Genomic DNA, 16,232 nt, shown 5'->3' on the forward strand with positions numbered 1-16,232 from the left:
TCCTGCTACTAATGGGTTACTAGAAGGTTGAAGTATGCCTATGAGTTATGGTAACATGCATTTATTTTCATATACTGGGGATCTAAACCTCCTGTTTCAGGATCTAAGCTGTAGGTGAAAAAGAATACAGCAAGTTCTTTCATCTGCCTCTCCAAGGTTTCCCAAATTATCATGTACTCATCAGTTCTGGACACACAGGACCACCTAACCAGGATCACTGACAATGCCTCCATTACTATGAAGTATCTTATCCACGTAAATTTGTGACTGGAAGTCACAGGAGCATCAGCTGACAGAGATCTGTATCCTGTCAGCCCAGAGTGTCTGGACTGTGCCATCCACTTTGTAAGGCACACTGAACTGCAGGTGCATAAATGTGCACATGTACACATGCACATACATCCATGCAAATTTATTTTCAAATGAGGAGCATCTAAGGAGCATGTATTTCCCTCCTCTACACTTCTTCTAGATAAAAAGAATGTAAACAACACTCTTCACAGAAGACTCATGTGACTTTTACTTGCTTATCTGCTCCAGTAGACACTATGAGCTTGATTCTCCAAGACTGCCACTAATATTCCACTCTACTGATTTTTGCAACCTAATTCTTCAGGCTTTTTTTTTTTTTTCTTTTTGGCAGGATGATGTGACCCAAATTTATAAAGGAGGTTAATTTGCTGTAACATTACATCTTGAGTCTAGAATCCATATGTACTTATTTGTTATTATGACAGATGTAAAAGACCAGATTTAGAGACCTGAAGTCAGTTTGAACTTGACAGGCTTGGAATGTTCTGAAGCATGAGGGTAAATGGCATCATTTAGGAAACCAAAATGAAAAGGGTTTCAAGAACGGTAAACATTTCTAAGACAATAAATCTACCCAAAGACTCACACTATTAAGCACAAAAGGACACAGCTACTTTGTTAACAACTAAAAATTTGAAGTGTTTCTTGTCTATTTTTCTTTAAGTGACATGTTACAAATTCTGCTGCAGAGAACAGCTGCTGAAGTAACCTAGAGGGCATTTTCAGGCACTGTGCTTCAGTGATTACAGCAATTTTTGTAGACATTCAATATTAGGATTGCTTTCTAATTTTAGATGGACTTAAATTTAAATTGAGTAGGAGGGGTTTTCACATTACTCTAGATGTTCTAACATTGCTTGCCCCAACCCAAAAACTGCATAGTGTCTGAATTTTGTAGCACTGATAATTTATTAAAAATGATACACTTGTAAAGAATGAAACTAGAGCTCACTAGCAGCAGTGAAAAGATATCCACCATTGTGATGGGACTGAGACTTAGGCCCTAAAAGCATTTACCCACTGGCCATGATCCCAATGCCATGGGACTTGGTGGCACCGCCCTACACAACCTTTCTCTATTTCTTTGATACTTCCTCTTAGTTGTGTATATGTACGAAGTTCCTGAGACTCTAAGGCCAAATTTGGAGTCTTACGTTAATGCTTATTAGTATTTAAATTCCCTGACTCTCACAAAACCCAAGCATCAAGCTGAGAGAAACTGGAAGAAAGAAGGTTAGTAAAGGGCTGACAGTCCAACAGACAATACAGATGGAAAGTGGAGGGACTAGGTGAAACAGAGAAAACAAAAGAAAAGAGTTTCTATTAGATGCTAAATGAGACTCAGGCTGAGCCTGATTAAAGCCATGTCTATGTAGGTTACATCTTTCCTTATTTCTCTTACCTTGTTTCTCTTGAAATATGCTCTTCGGCAAGCTGCAAAGCACTTCTCGCTGCAGAAGCATTTCACTTCACTTCCCATACTCAGGGAATAGCGCTTGATTCCAACTTTCTGGCACCAGGCACACATTATTTGTACATTTGACACATCATCTTCTACAACAAAAATATAAGAACAATGTTTACATGAGATGCAAACACCTTCCTCAGACATCTGCACACTTACTCTTAGATACAAACAGCAGCAGCTCGTCTCATTTCTAACTCCCTCACTGTCAGAGGGCAGAACTGTGCCTGCCTGTGATCACCAGCTTCATCCTCAGGCAGCCAATGACCTGTGCCAGCCAGACTCAGCAGACTGGCAAAGCTTCTAAAATGGCTGGAAAAGATGATTAGCTTCAAAAATGGTGCACTGCTGAAAATCTCTGGAAATCTCGAGAACTTTTTTAGCACGCTTAAGAGCACACAAATCTTTATTAAATGAGTAACCAAGATTGAAGGTTTAGTGGGTATTGCTGCTTTGTGCTTGTTACTTACAGTCTGCTGTAGTGAGTCCCTGAGATGCTCTGCTCAGCAAGCTGGCGATAAAACACAGCCAGAAGGTGCTGCACCAAGGCAGGTCTCTAACACGAACCCTCTTCTAAATAAGAAGGAACATAAAACATCCCTTTTCTGCATTATTTTGAAATAATGACTAGCATACAAAACAGGGAGCTTCTGTGTGAATTCAGCAGTCACAGAAACACAAACTTGAGCAAGGCAGAAGATGCAGCACTGTGGCAAAATCTGCCAGATTACTTTTCAGTCATTATGCTCATTGGTCAAATTTTAATTCAGGCAGAGTTCCCAAGCCTCTTTTGAGCTCTTCTCTAACGTGTGTTACAAATGTGGCATGTGTGCCTTCTGCCATATAAAAAGACACCAGAGCTTATTTACTAATGTGCAGCAATATCCTTGTGTGGTCATCATTCCCACCTTAGCTTCACAGACAACAGCAGTGAATAGTTTAGTCTACTAAACAGATCAAGTCAAGAAGTTAGCAGGAATCTGACTTTTTTAAAACTCAGAATTCTTCCGTTCTTATGTCCAGTTTATGATACTGGATGACCTTTCAGTTACAGACAGCAGCCATTGTCTAACTTCTGGGAAAAAATATCCCTGGAGACTAATTGTTAAAGCAGTTCCTGGTCCATGAGCTGTGGAGAATTCATAGCTTAGAGATTCTGTCATGCAGCCATCCTATTTCCCTATAAAGGATTTGTTTTTGAAGCTACGCTGTCATCATTCTGTAAAATTATTGGCAAACTAATTTTTAGCAGAGTGATTTGGCTCCTTTCCCTGAGTATCATAACTCAGAACTACGTGCTGCATTTTACTCACCTTATTGGAATAAATATTGCCAGTTTAACAACTTTTTTTCCTTCCACAAATTGTATTATGATTTACAGCTACAAATGAAATTCTACAACGTAAAATAATGACCTTTTAGTTTTAATCAGACTGCCTACCTTTAAACCTATATTTAAGGCCACGTTATGGCACAGATTTGTGTTTAATGTATTGTACCACTTACCCTTTACAGTGGGATTTGCCAGTATCATAAGCGCCTTGATATACTGAACATGAAGGGAAATCAAAACAATTTGGCCAAAATTATCACTAGCCATCTATAGGGTCAAAAAGCCTGCTCTGAGCTGGCTGTAACATAAGTCAGGCACACAGGGTTCTGCTATGCTGGTTTTGCATGGGATTGTCACAGCTTTCTCTGCAGGCTGGTCTTGTCCAGGATGCCAACTACTCCAGCACAGACCTAGAGCTCTTCCCCCCATTCTTATCCTGAGCCATTTGAAGTACTTACCTTTTACAAAAGCACCCTGATTCAGCTAATTTTGCACCATAATAAACCAATGCCTTACAGACTGAACCTGCCCCTTTGAATGTACCAGGACAACAGAAGATCCTCTGAATCAAAGGAACCAGACAGCAGACTCTTGTTTCAGATAACAGTAACATATATTTCCCTACTGATAAGAAGTATTTTATCTCTGGAAAAGAGGAGATCTACCAGTGATACCTTTCTAATCGCCTTCATTTCTGGTGAGAGGAACTCTCATAAATGAAAAAAGAATATTACAGAGCTGAAAGAGAGTTCACTGGCAAAGTAGGCACTGAAGTACCTCTTTTTGAAGCAGGTTGGCTTGTCTGGGGCACAGTTTTTAACAGGAAACACAGAGATGCGCCACTGGGATTCTCAGGGGCTTTCATGAGTGATTCGATAGGGGGAACACCTCAGCTGTCATTCAATTCCTGTTCAGGGATTCACAAGAACTGTCTCCCATGGATGATGAGAAAGATCCACACTATTGTTCATTTTTAATTACACAGGCTCCCAGCAGCAGCTGTTTACATGGAAAAGCCATGTTATTCACTTTTCTCCACTTTTCTGCAGGTAGTTATGCAGGACAGTCAGATTCAGTCCACCTCCTTCTACCAAAGACTTCCTCTAAGATACATCCTGGCAAGGGGAGGAGAGGAGAGAGACCTTCTGTGTCAAGTTGCTGTCTTGCCATGCCCTGTCCAGCAGAGCTTCACCATCGCCTCACAGAGAAACCTGTGAAGCAGTATTGCTTCACTTATGGTCCATGGATATGACGATCAAAAAAATAGCACAGAATGGTCTATAAACTACTACTTCCAGCCACTGTATGCACTTCCAGGAATTGATATGTGATATCCAGGAGGCATCATCAATTTTAGTCAAAATGGTCATCATTCTGAAAGAAGAAAGGGTGAAAGGGAGGGAAATAGTCTAGCTACATACAAAGAACTTCAACTATTTCTCTATTCTACTCCTTTCTCACCCTAGTCATCAAACAATGTAAACCTTTTCATTTCATGGTAACAGCAATAACAGAACCAGATGCCTCTTCAATTTAATAGACTCAGGAACACTGCTACAAAAGGATTAACTGAGTATGACCACATGAAGCAGCCAGGAAGTAGCAATACTTCAGAAGGGGGTTCAGAGTACACACTTCCTGGGATAGGACACTAATACGTCACTTTTTAAGTCATCTTTGCTCCCTCAGGTGCACATTTGCCCAAGTCAATTTTTGATGATCTCTTTGTAATGCAGTTCATTAAGTGAAATAGAAAACATCCAGTATCACACGTCTATGGACCATCAATAGGAACTGTGTCCAGCCCAGCAGGAGGAAAAACTTGGTCTAAAATCAAATCCTTTCTTTCAGCTACAAGTGAAGCTAAGAACAGCAGAGAAAGGAACCCATGCTTGGTACCTGGGAGAGTACAGAGCTGTGCCCTAAGGCCTGGATGACAGCTGGGGACAATGATAAAGGTCCAAACCTGACTGTGTGCTTTCCTTCTTCATATCAGTTGTGGTAGAGATCTGAGCAGACCTTGTGAAAAGAACTATTAGGCATGTCTGTTACAGTGTATTAAGCTTAGCAACTAAAAAAGAGGACTGCAACATTAGCAGAAAGTAGTACTTCATGTATTTCTATGAGCAGTGAGAAGCAATAACGTAGTCTAAAAACACTAAGACCGTGTGAAATAAGAAAAGACAGACTCTTGGGATTTAAGTGCTGTCATCTGCTAAACACAAATTGGAATAATCTGAAACCAGAAATTTGTATCTTGCATTCCATTCAAGATAAAATTCCTCTCACTTTTTCACAGACTTTTGTTTTTCAAGGCCAAATTCTTTGAAAATCATTTTACCCGATTCCCGCCCTGCTTTCAGGAAAATGTATCAAATCCCTGTTCCTAGAGTGCTCAGCTAGAACAACTTGCTGCTAAGAGATCACAGGGAAGCAGGAAATTTCAAATCCAGTAGTTTAAGACTGGTTATCTGTCTTCAATCTTTATTCTAATCTTTTCCTGATGAGAACTGCACTAAGAAAGCTTCTCCACAATAATTATACCAGTTTATTACATCGGCAATGTTCTCCTTTGCTCATAGTCAGACTTTTGCTGGTAGTCTAGCTTAGCATATCTGCTTAAAGTAACATGAGCTCATCCTGACACCATGCCTACATCCATCATGTGAGCTCTCACTGGAGCAGCTCTTCTGATGAAGATCATTCACCATCACTTTTAGAACTCATATAGCCGTGCTGACACATGTTTGTAAAGTACAAAAATATCATTTGCAAGTCCTGGCACAGATCATTTTGAAGTGAAAGAAAATACTCTTTAATAACTGCTTTTTTTTTCCCCTCCATCTGGGCCTGCAACTTTATGACCTGCTTTTGCAAAGTGTTTAGCATGTTCTCAGATCTGTCACACTTACGACAGGTAGCATGGGCACTCTTACAGGTGAGACAAAAAGGAGATGGGACTGACACAACTGAATACTAACAGGAGGGCATTCAGCAGAACATACATATTGCTGTCCTCTGTAATTAGACCAGGTAATAGAAAGACAAATTCTTTCTGTGTACTGCACAAGATCTAAATTTCCAGCCTCTACTTTTCTAGTTCTCAACTCTTCACAGGAAGAGATATTGTGGGAGTTATAGTATTGTGTTTTTCTGTCTCTGGGTTGTGTCATTACAGGTGGAAGAAGTACTCCCTGCACCCACCACACAGATACTGTTCAGTTACATCTCCTTGTGGTTTTTAGCCTGTGTATTTTTCATAATGAACAATGCAATAAACACAGAGTGTTTGCAGTGTTAAATCATGTTCCCAAAGGGAGTAGTTTGTATAACAAGATAAAATTATCGCATTATAATAACTAAATATGCATCAGTCTAAAGCATGCTTCAATTAATCATCAAAAGTTTGCACCGCCTCTTTAAGTCTTAATTAAGCAGAATGTTTGGTATTTTTTTCCTTTCAAACCAGTGTGAAGGAGCTGAAGAAAACTGTTCCTCTTAAACCCAATGAGCAGCAGTTTACACTAATTGATCTTATATGGAGACATAATTTAAAGAGGTGGGGGGAAGTGAAGGAAGGCAATGAGTACAATGGAGTAAATCCGGCATGAACAGCCCTGGCTCTTTAGCTAAGCAAGCCAGCATGACCTACAGTGTTTAGAGCAATGTTCCTAAAATCCCTAAAATTCTGGAGTTAAATCCTGATCAGTTTACTAAGTTTTGGGTTGCAACACTCTACTGTTTTGAACTAAGATGTATTTTCAATTTTAACTCCAGCTTCAAAAAGTTGGGTGAAACTAAATGCAGCTACAGCTCTAATCCTGCATGTTATGATGATTCAAGGGCAGGTACTTCAAAACCTTACTTTCCATATTTCCTTGCAAGAAATTCAGCAGGAGATACTCAATTCTTCTGGCAAGAACATCTCTCCTGAAGGTGCCCAACCACAGTACTGTTGTGCAGAAGGAAGACCAGGAGGACAGTGTTTGGGATTGAGATCTGAAGTACAGCACCTGGACTGAGTGAGCCTTTGTGAAACCTGTACCTTGACTGTGGTTGTTGATACAAAAAAATATTCTGGCATCCCATCCCTCCTCCATGTCTCCCAACCAACCAGCTCATCTCTGGCATGAGTTTCATTCCACCACACTATCAGAAGCCATGTCTTTCCACTACTGCTTTCACCCACTTTCCTCTTTTTTTCTCTTTGCTGCATCCCACCCCCTCACAGAGGCAGCTTGGATTCCAGGTTTTCTGGGTAGGGAGCTATAATAGCCCTTTTACCTTGAGCTGGGAACTGCGCTCAATCCACTGGTATATACATCTTTAAATATTTTAGCTGCTTTCACTATTACTTTCTGTTGAAAAGCTGCAAAACTTCCTTTTTAAAGACTTTAGATCTTGACTTGAGCATCTGCAGCAATAACAGTAAAGGCTCACTGTTTCCACTGGGACCTGCCAGGATTTCAGAATTGGATAATTCCGAGTTACCCGCCTGCTGCTCCTGAAATCCCAGATCACCATTGAAGAAAACCAAGTAGCATGTATTCAGATTTTTCATCCCAAAGTAGTTCCTGAGGTTGTTGATCCCAAGCAAAGCAGAAGCACCATTACAGACAATTTTCTTACACCCGAAATGCTTTAGCAAATGAATCTCAAACTAAAAAAAGTGAAGAAACAAAACTCCTGAGACATTGCTACAGATCCCCTTGTGATATCACCTTAAGTACTGATCCTCTAAACAGATGGGGCATGTGACAAACTTAAGGTAGAAGAAGTGCCTAAAAAAAAGTAATTACCAGAGGAAGATTAAAATATAGGGCTGACAATAGAAAGCTCGATGCAGCCATCGCTATGGAAATACCTCAGAGCCTCTACCATGCATTTCCTTTTAAGGACCAGTCTCTTCAAGTTCACTACTCTGCCAATAAAGCAAAATGTCCTAGTCCCTTTTGAAAAAATCGTTTTGGGGAACCACAGCCTGCCTACGTTTTCTATGCATGAGCTGAGGCACATTCTTATGCATAGTTCAGTGGGGACTGAATGCACAACACAAAAGCTGGCAGTTAGGCAGGCTTTAAACATGCAAACAAAAAAAGCACCTATTTCAGCTAATAGAGGGGGAACTCCCTGTGTACTTTGAATATATGTTATTAAGGTGCATACATGGACTTTATGATTTTCTTTTTAGCACAAAGGAAACACTTGGCCCTCCACAGAGAGCAAAAGACATCAACAGTGGGCTAGATGGGGCAGGCATCCTGGCAACCACTGGCATTTAAAAACCTAGGCAGTAATAACTCTACGATCAGTGTAAATTTGATGATGTTTCAAACTGAAAACTAGAGACTATAGGATTTGTTGCAGTGGTTTCTATCAAAGGGTGAAGCCTACCTACAGTTAGAGAAATTGTAACGCTGTTCAGCAACCAGAAGATACTTGTGAAATACTGAAGAGGGATGCAGAGAATAGTAAAATGAAAGTCTCTTCCACATATAGACTTAACTAGATCTGATAGTGTAGTCTTTACTTAATGAAAACTGCCACTGGGTTCTGCCTGGAATCAAACTTCTTGGTACTGTAGTCATAGATGCAATTCCTCAGTGAATTCTGACAGATGATCTTGGAATTAATTTTTAGTGGCCTGCTAACTACCATTTAAAACATCTTTAATGGTTTCAGATTCCTCCAATACAATTCAAGTATTGAGAGAGGTTACAGCAGGCAGTTCCAGAATGTTTGTAGGGCAGGAACTCTGCTTATTCCACTATGTTGCACAAAGTTACTCATCTGCACTTGTATTTACAAAATCTCCTATAAACTTTAATTCTAAAGCAATGCTAAACTATAACTCAGAAAATCACTCATTCCTTTGTATAAAATAACTAAATACTTGTTTTAGTATTTGAATCTGGTATTTCTTTGCCAGCTTTGGTAACAGGCTGATTTTACAAGGTAGTCAGCATTGGAAATGCTTCTGCTTCTCCTTTAAGACATTTTGCCTCACCAGATACAGTTCCTCCAGCCCAGTCCTCCTTCACTTCCACAAGTTTCTGATAACTTCTGGTACAACTCCAATCATTATAATTTGGAAATCACTGAATCCAACATTATGTAGAGACACTCATCAGTGGGTTGTAGAATTTACATCCCCTTTCCTTTGGTATCTTGTGAAAACCTTGGGAGGGAGCATTAGTTTTCCCTTGTACTTTTTCCCTCTGTGGAAAGTTCAGTCAACTACATGACATCATCCTTTCTGCCTCCCCTTCTACTGTGTCCCTTGGCAGTGACACAGTCACAGCACAGCATTGCAGGAAGCCAGTTCTTGTTTGGGATGCTCAGAGCAACAGGCACACTCTGTGCATCACTTGTACACAGAAGGACGCAGGAAAGGGAAGGATTTTGTCGACTCTCATGCTCAAAGGATAGACCAACCAGCAGCTGTATCCCCTACCAATGCACTGCTGTGGGGATCACAAAATAAAACAAATCAAAGAGCACTCAAAGAAATGGGAAAACTGAGACACCATAGCCTCCAGCAGGTGCCAGGGGAAGGAGGCAGCTTGTTCTCACCCACACTGAAAGAATTTTTTGCATTCTTCTTCAACTGCTCTTGATTTCAGCCTTCCTTCATCCCAGGTAACAAGAGTTGTCCAAACTTGCCCGAGCAAATGGGCAGAGTCACCCTAAGTGCCCTCTCAAATTCACTCTATCATTAAGGGTAGCAGAATAGCAGAAGGTTTGCACACGACATACTAAGGCCATATACCCTGCATAACTGTGGTGAGATTTTTAGTTCTAGGTCATTCCAGGCTATTGCATTTCTGTTCCTCAGTATTTCTACGCAAATTTTAAATTGGAAAAAACAACCAACCAAATAAACAAACAAAAAAACCCACCAGCTTTCTTTACATTGCTGTGCAGAAAATAAGAACCTTCTAACACCAAGTAGAACTAATCTTAGGATCAGTTTGTTGCAATAGGCTGCACTCAAGACTACCCCTGAAGATCACTCAGAATCTGCTGCCAGGTCTAAACGTAGTTACCAGACTGCTGAGCAAGATGGACTCTTACCAGCCACATAGAGACTCTTACAGCAGCTCTCTGGAGGCTGCACTGACTTCTTATTTGCTTCCAGATGAAGGTTGGACAGCTGATGCTGGCTTATAAAGTCATGTCTGATTTGGGCACTGCTTGAGTGAGGTCTACCTGCCTGGTGCTGGAGATCAGAGGAGTGCTCTTGCAGACAGCTTCCACATCTGAGTAACTTGCATTCTCCTGGTGGAGGCTTCCCATGACTGGATTTAGCATCCTGCACTGACACACCATAACCTGAGTCTGTAGACACTTAGTGCACCACATAGGGCCCATGCATTTAACTCAGCATTTTTTGGGTTTAATTATGAGGTACAGCAAGGAGAGAGTGCCTTTATTGGAGCTGTTTATATTTGGTTAGTAGCACCCTAATGTTTTCCAGAATCATATAGGCAAATTGGAACCTTACATTTCATTTGACTAAAACAGAAATCTGAACAGCTTGAAGATAAAATTTTAGTCAGACTGCTCAAAATTGTTTGGTTTTCAAATTAAAAAAAACCAACCCAAAACAAAAACCACTTTACTACAAAATAGGCATGAAGGACAAAAAGGTAATTTTGTTAACTCTTCAAGGTTTTAGCCTGGTCAGACAAAATATGAATGCAGACAGGACACTGTTCAAAGCTTTCCAGCATGCTTAAGGAAAACCTAATCTGCTGAAATCTTCAATGACAGCTTCCTAGACAGTTTAGGACCAACACTCCTTCCTCCTCTTTTCCAAACTGATAGCTGTTTCTGATAAAGAATCATATTTGCCTTCCTAGAAATCTTGTTTCCCTTGGCTTCCTGGCTGTGTCTTTTCTACCTCTGCAATTGCTATTGTCAGTGCACACTGCAGAGTATCCTTCTTGTTTCTCTTCAGGTTTGTGAGCAGCCCCCATGCTCTGCTCTCTCTTCTTCCTCTTACCTGTATTGAATCCTATCAGCAAAAATTATTCAACTAATAATTCAACAGATCTGCATATCCTCTTCAGACCATTACACTCCTGTCCAAATGAATACCTCAGCCTGTCTTTCTGACACCTCTTTACTCATGCTGACCCTTCTGTTCAAGATCAATACAGCAAGAATTAAAGTCTTAATAATTTCTCCCTGAGTGCTCACTCCATATTATTTGCTCTATAAGGATGGACTGCACCATCTTTCCTATCCTTCAGGTCCATGATTTAGGTATCATTTTCACCTGTGGACACTCCCTTTTGAGCTATATTTAAGTCTTGTAGATTTTTCCGTGTACAATATCTAAAAGCTTTCTTCATCCATTAACAAACTCTGGATGCATCCTAATTCTTAGCCTCTCAGTCACTACAGTGCATTACCACCCGATGTTCTCTCTGGCCTGTAATGTAACCTTGTCCTCTTTGTGTCCACTCAAAATCTGCTGCAAAGATCCCTTTCCCTGCCTAGCATTTTAACCTTGAAGCTTTCTCTTGGCCTCCTTCTGCCTCTCTCTCCTGTCCCCTTACTTCATTTATCCACTCAAACATGGATAAATGCTTTGGTGTTTGTGACAGTTCAGTCATAGCCTGTCTGTCCTCCATGCTGAAAATGTCAATCTTCACCTTATTAATTAATGATGTGAGTCTAACCATGTACCTGCTCAAGTCAAAGAAGCACCTTTGCGCTGTTTCCAAAGTCATCCCCTGTGCCTGCGATGGACTCCGAGAAAACATCCCCAGAGTTGCTCTTGTCTGGCTTTGTATCACTCTGAAGTTTTCTGCTTTGATGTAGTGCCCACAAAACGGTGTCAAAGTGCAGTGCCAAGACCACTGCCTCACACACTGGCTCTCCTGGCTCCTTTGTACTCCCTTTCCTACCAGTTGTTTCTTGCCAGGCTCTTTGGGATGATCATGACTAGGGCACCTACGCCCTAAGATAAAACAAAACCATTACTACCCATGCTTACTGCAAATCCCACAAAGGTTGTGATTCTCCTCCCCCTCCAACCCTCCCAAGCTTTGGTCTCTAAAACAAAGGTGAGATAAATACATTCATCTGCTCAGAAGTCATGGTAATCTAGTCCTCATTACCAATCGTGGGATAAAGTCAGAGGAGGCAGAGATTATGCATTTGTATCTCCTGTGCAGGTAAAACAATGATATTCATTGTTAATGAATTAAATAAAAACCTAAAGGTGGAAAACACTTACGAAAAGCTCTCTCTACACATTACCCTTAGAGGTACATTTGAACACAGGATCATATGTTGTAGGTGGACAGGCAAAGAACAGAAGGCAGTTGACTTGGCCAAGATTCCCTTGTGTCCACTTAACTACTGTTGCAGTAATTTGTTTTTCTACTTCATAGTTCAATCTCCTCCTGCTTTTTGGTGTCATAAAAACCCAGCAACTGTGGCAATCTGCACAATGCATGCTATAGCCTTGTGTTCACATACCACAAATTCAGCATTCTGGATTCAGTCGTGACTCAGATTGGAGTAGAAAATAGCTTGGGATGGCACAAGCCCTTGATTAAAGCTTTAGGGCCAAATCAACAACAGCTGAGGATCCAGCCCATATGGCCTGAGATCTTTAGCTGTGTAAAGGCTGCAGGAATGGGCCCAAATAGCTTTGGTAATTAGCAAATATCGTATAAAATAGATTGAAAGTCTTTGGCAGGGAGTGCATATTGAGTAACATTTGAAAATTATTCATAGCATATTAGATACTTCTTCAGAGATAAAACTCAATGGCATAACAATAATTTAGGAGGGGCAACTGCAGTCTATTACACGACCGACAACAGGCAAACACTTTCTTGGATCAATCAGTATTTTACAGCTACCTTTAGACAATGTTACAAAGGGCAGAGGTGACCATCTAACACCTGGGACCTGATCCTGCAAGCAGTTCTGCCTCTGCAGAAGCACCCTGGCACCTGGTGGCATCTCTTTAGCCCTGTGTGTGGAGAGCTGATGTTCTTGGGTAGGAGATGCATGTCACCCTGTATTCCTCAGTGCCTTGGTCACTAAAGAACAACCACACCACCACCCAGGGACGTCCATGGAAGCAGGACTCAGCCTGCTCCTATCTGGATTCACCAATTTTCACACCGTGTGGAGCAGTAAACGATAACACAACAATTAATCACCCTGGTGTAGCCCTAAGAGCTCCTTTCACAGATTACGGTAAGCAGCATGCAGAGGGGAATAAATCATTTTTCATGCAAACTCTGAGGAATGGCATGTTAGAAAACCACTCCTGATAAAAATCTAATGAAAATGTAAAACATCTCAGTGCAGTCTCCTAGGTAGAGTCAAGATCATATTAAACCCTTGAGAGACAGCAGTCAGGGATTTCAATGGGAATCAAGAGACAGTTTTCTCAGTATGAGCTTGTTAACCAGATATAAAGACATGATACTGATTTGATGGCTTTTTCTCTTTCACTGCTTCCTTCATGCAGCCTATTTTTAATGTAATAATCTTCCATTAATTTAGTTAAAGGCTTTATTCATCAGAACAAAACCTTTTTTTTCCTAAAAGCAAATGCTGTTGAACTGCTGAGAACATAATCCAGCATGAGGAGTTTCACAAGCAGAGAAAGTTTGCTGTCATTGCATTTGCAGGAGTTTTTCAAGAATACTAAAGTGACTAAAGCCACTCTCCCGTTCGTTTTTAAAGTTCCCTGGGACTGGATTTTAATAATTTTGAAATCAGCCCTCTTGCTAAGACACTATGATCCAGTAATCTCAGGACGTTGTCAATAACCAGTAAGCATTTTTACATATTCATTAGCATTTACCTGCTGGTGGCTTTATGAAAGGTGGTGGAATTAATGGGACAATAATAGGTACATTCCCATGATCCTTTGACCCTGCTGGTGAGTCTGACAGTCCATTTCCTGTGGCAAGCCCTGGGTAGCTTGGGTTTATATTGTATGGTGAAATAACACTGTCCTCAGGTAATTTTGGTTTTGGCAAAGAATTTTCTGTAAAACACAAAGAACACATTGAACAGTATGACACATATATTTCTTAAATGGCCCTGCATACTTTCACCAATCTCTTCATTAAATTACTTACTCTAATATAAGAATGGTGCACAAAACCCCCAGACATTTTCCCTTTTAAAGAAATTGATACTTTCCAGTAATCTTCAGAAATGCTCAATTTTTTTCAAAATCAAACTCACACTTTCTTTCTGCAGAAGGTAAAAGGTGGGATTATTTTGTCATGCATATCCTTGGTATGCCTGATTTAGTCAACAGCATCCTACTCTTGCACTTCATTTCTACTGTTTGCATGGTGATCACACTCGGTGTACTGTGACTTCACCAGCACAAGGAGCATGAAATGAAGGAAAAAAGAATTCCTATTCTCTATAAATAATATGAGTAGTAATTATGAAAGAATTTAAAGAAAGGAACAAAATATTGAAATCACAGCAAAGTGTGCATAAAATGATGACAGTTATTATTATAATTCTTTAATCCCAAATCACCTCAGGATTCTTATTTGTAGGAATTTCTCTAATACACCTCTGCCATGGGGCACAACTTAATTCTTATTACTTCCTCTTCTCCCATGTCTCAGAACAAGATTTTTTTCCCCCTCCCAAAAACTGCATACACCAAAAATTTCTACCTGTCATAGGCATTTGACATCTATGGTACATAAAACATATGATTTGTATCATGTGCCGATAAAAAAAGTATGTCACAAATTTCATCAAGTATAGACTGGAGCTAGTAATCATTCAGTAAAAGATATATTTATTAAAACAGAAATAAATTAAGTGCATTACTACACAAAAACAAGTTTCTTCAAAGGTAGCTTAATAACATTACATTTTCAATGAAAAATAAATATTGATCACCAATGTTGTTATAGAACTAACAAGCTGCAAACATTCAATTTTAACACAATTAGGTTGTTTCACCTTACCTCTAATTTTTTCCCCTTTTTTCTAGCCATCTGTCCCTCAGCACTGGTCCCTCTGGAGTCAGTACTCATTGCAACACTCACTGAATACAGTGCTGCTGCTGTCTATCAGAAAGAAAACCCAAACACTGCTGTCCACGAACATAGTGAAAAGTAGCACTCCACCTGCATAAAAGCTGCTGGAATTTCCTCTCTTTACCTCACCTTTGATGAACTCCTGTTGGATAAGTCAAGATGCAGCAATTTTCTACTCTTCTCCTTATTCTGATGACAAGCCCCTATCCATTCCCTGAGACTGAGGAGTCAGAAGGCAAAAACTGAATGACTGAAGAAAACAACAAGATCTCATCCCTTACATTTTGAATCACAAAGATTCAGCAACGTCTCAAACAAATTCCATCCATGGAAAACTTATACCACAGTACAGAAGACAGTATAGTACAAACATGGATGAGAAGCCTTTTGTGAACATTCACACTTGTTCCTACATGTGTGAATATTTCAGTATAAAATCTTTCAACATTTTAAAAAGTTGTAGGCCAACCAGCCTTAGTATGGGAAGCAAAAGGGTTCCTTAAAGCCACCCTGCTAAGAAAGTGCTCCCTCCTTTCTCCAGTTGTGGGTAGTCTGTTGATACCACAGGAACTCAACTTTCAACTGACACACAAAAGGCATTATTTGTGAAGATACATATCAATACATAACAGTATATCAATATACTAACAGCAAATTTATTAAGTGACTTTCCTCGTAGCCTATTGGCTTCCCTGTACCACATGGTACTCTCAGATATTTTTATGTAAAGCAACCAAGACACAAGCTGCAGAACATGCTTCGAAATCCACACCAATTCAGACAGGTTGATTAATCCTTCTATTAATCCTTCTTTACATGAACACAGAAACATGAAGTCTCGTTACCTTTGAGAACAGAAATGTGCTGGCGGCTTTCCCCATCTGCTGAGTAGTTCCTGAATTCAATATCTTCTCCATCTTTCAGTTCTACCTTATCATAACCATACCAGCCAAGGAGCTCATTCATAGTGTTTTCAGCAAAGTTCTGAAAGAGAAAAATTACCTACTTATTTATGTAATCAATAACCATTTGGAAGGAAGGGAGGACTGCATAAATCGAACCTTATCTG

At 40.1% G+C, this 16,232-nt stretch overlaps 1 protein-coding gene across 2 annotated transcripts in view; it reads right to left on the minus strand.

The window, feature by feature from the left end:
* Positions 1-16,232, minus strand: part of LOC104691671 (sine oculis binding protein homolog) — a 113,220-nt gene that overhangs the window by 87,676 nt on the left and 9,312 nt on the right. For both annotated transcript variants that reach the window (XM_010403294.4, XM_010403283.4), the window contains exons 2-4: positions 16,009-16,147; positions 13,951-14,136; positions 1,715-1,866 (exon numbers count right to left, since the gene is read on the minus strand). In XM_010403294.4, the coding sequence (XP_010401596.1) occupies positions 1,715-1,866; positions 13,951-14,136; positions 16,009-16,147 (477 nt within the window). The remainder of the gene's footprint in view (positions 1-1,714; positions 1,867-13,950; positions 14,137-16,008; positions 16,148-16,232) is intronic.

The sequence above is a fragment of the Corvus cornix genome, chromosome 3 (assembly GCF_000738735.6).
Source record: "Corvus cornix cornix isolate S_Up_H32 chromosome 3, ASM73873v5, whole genome shotgun sequence".
Taxonomy (NCBI): domain Eukaryota; kingdom Metazoa; phylum Chordata; class Aves; order Passeriformes; family Corvidae; genus Corvus; species Corvus cornix.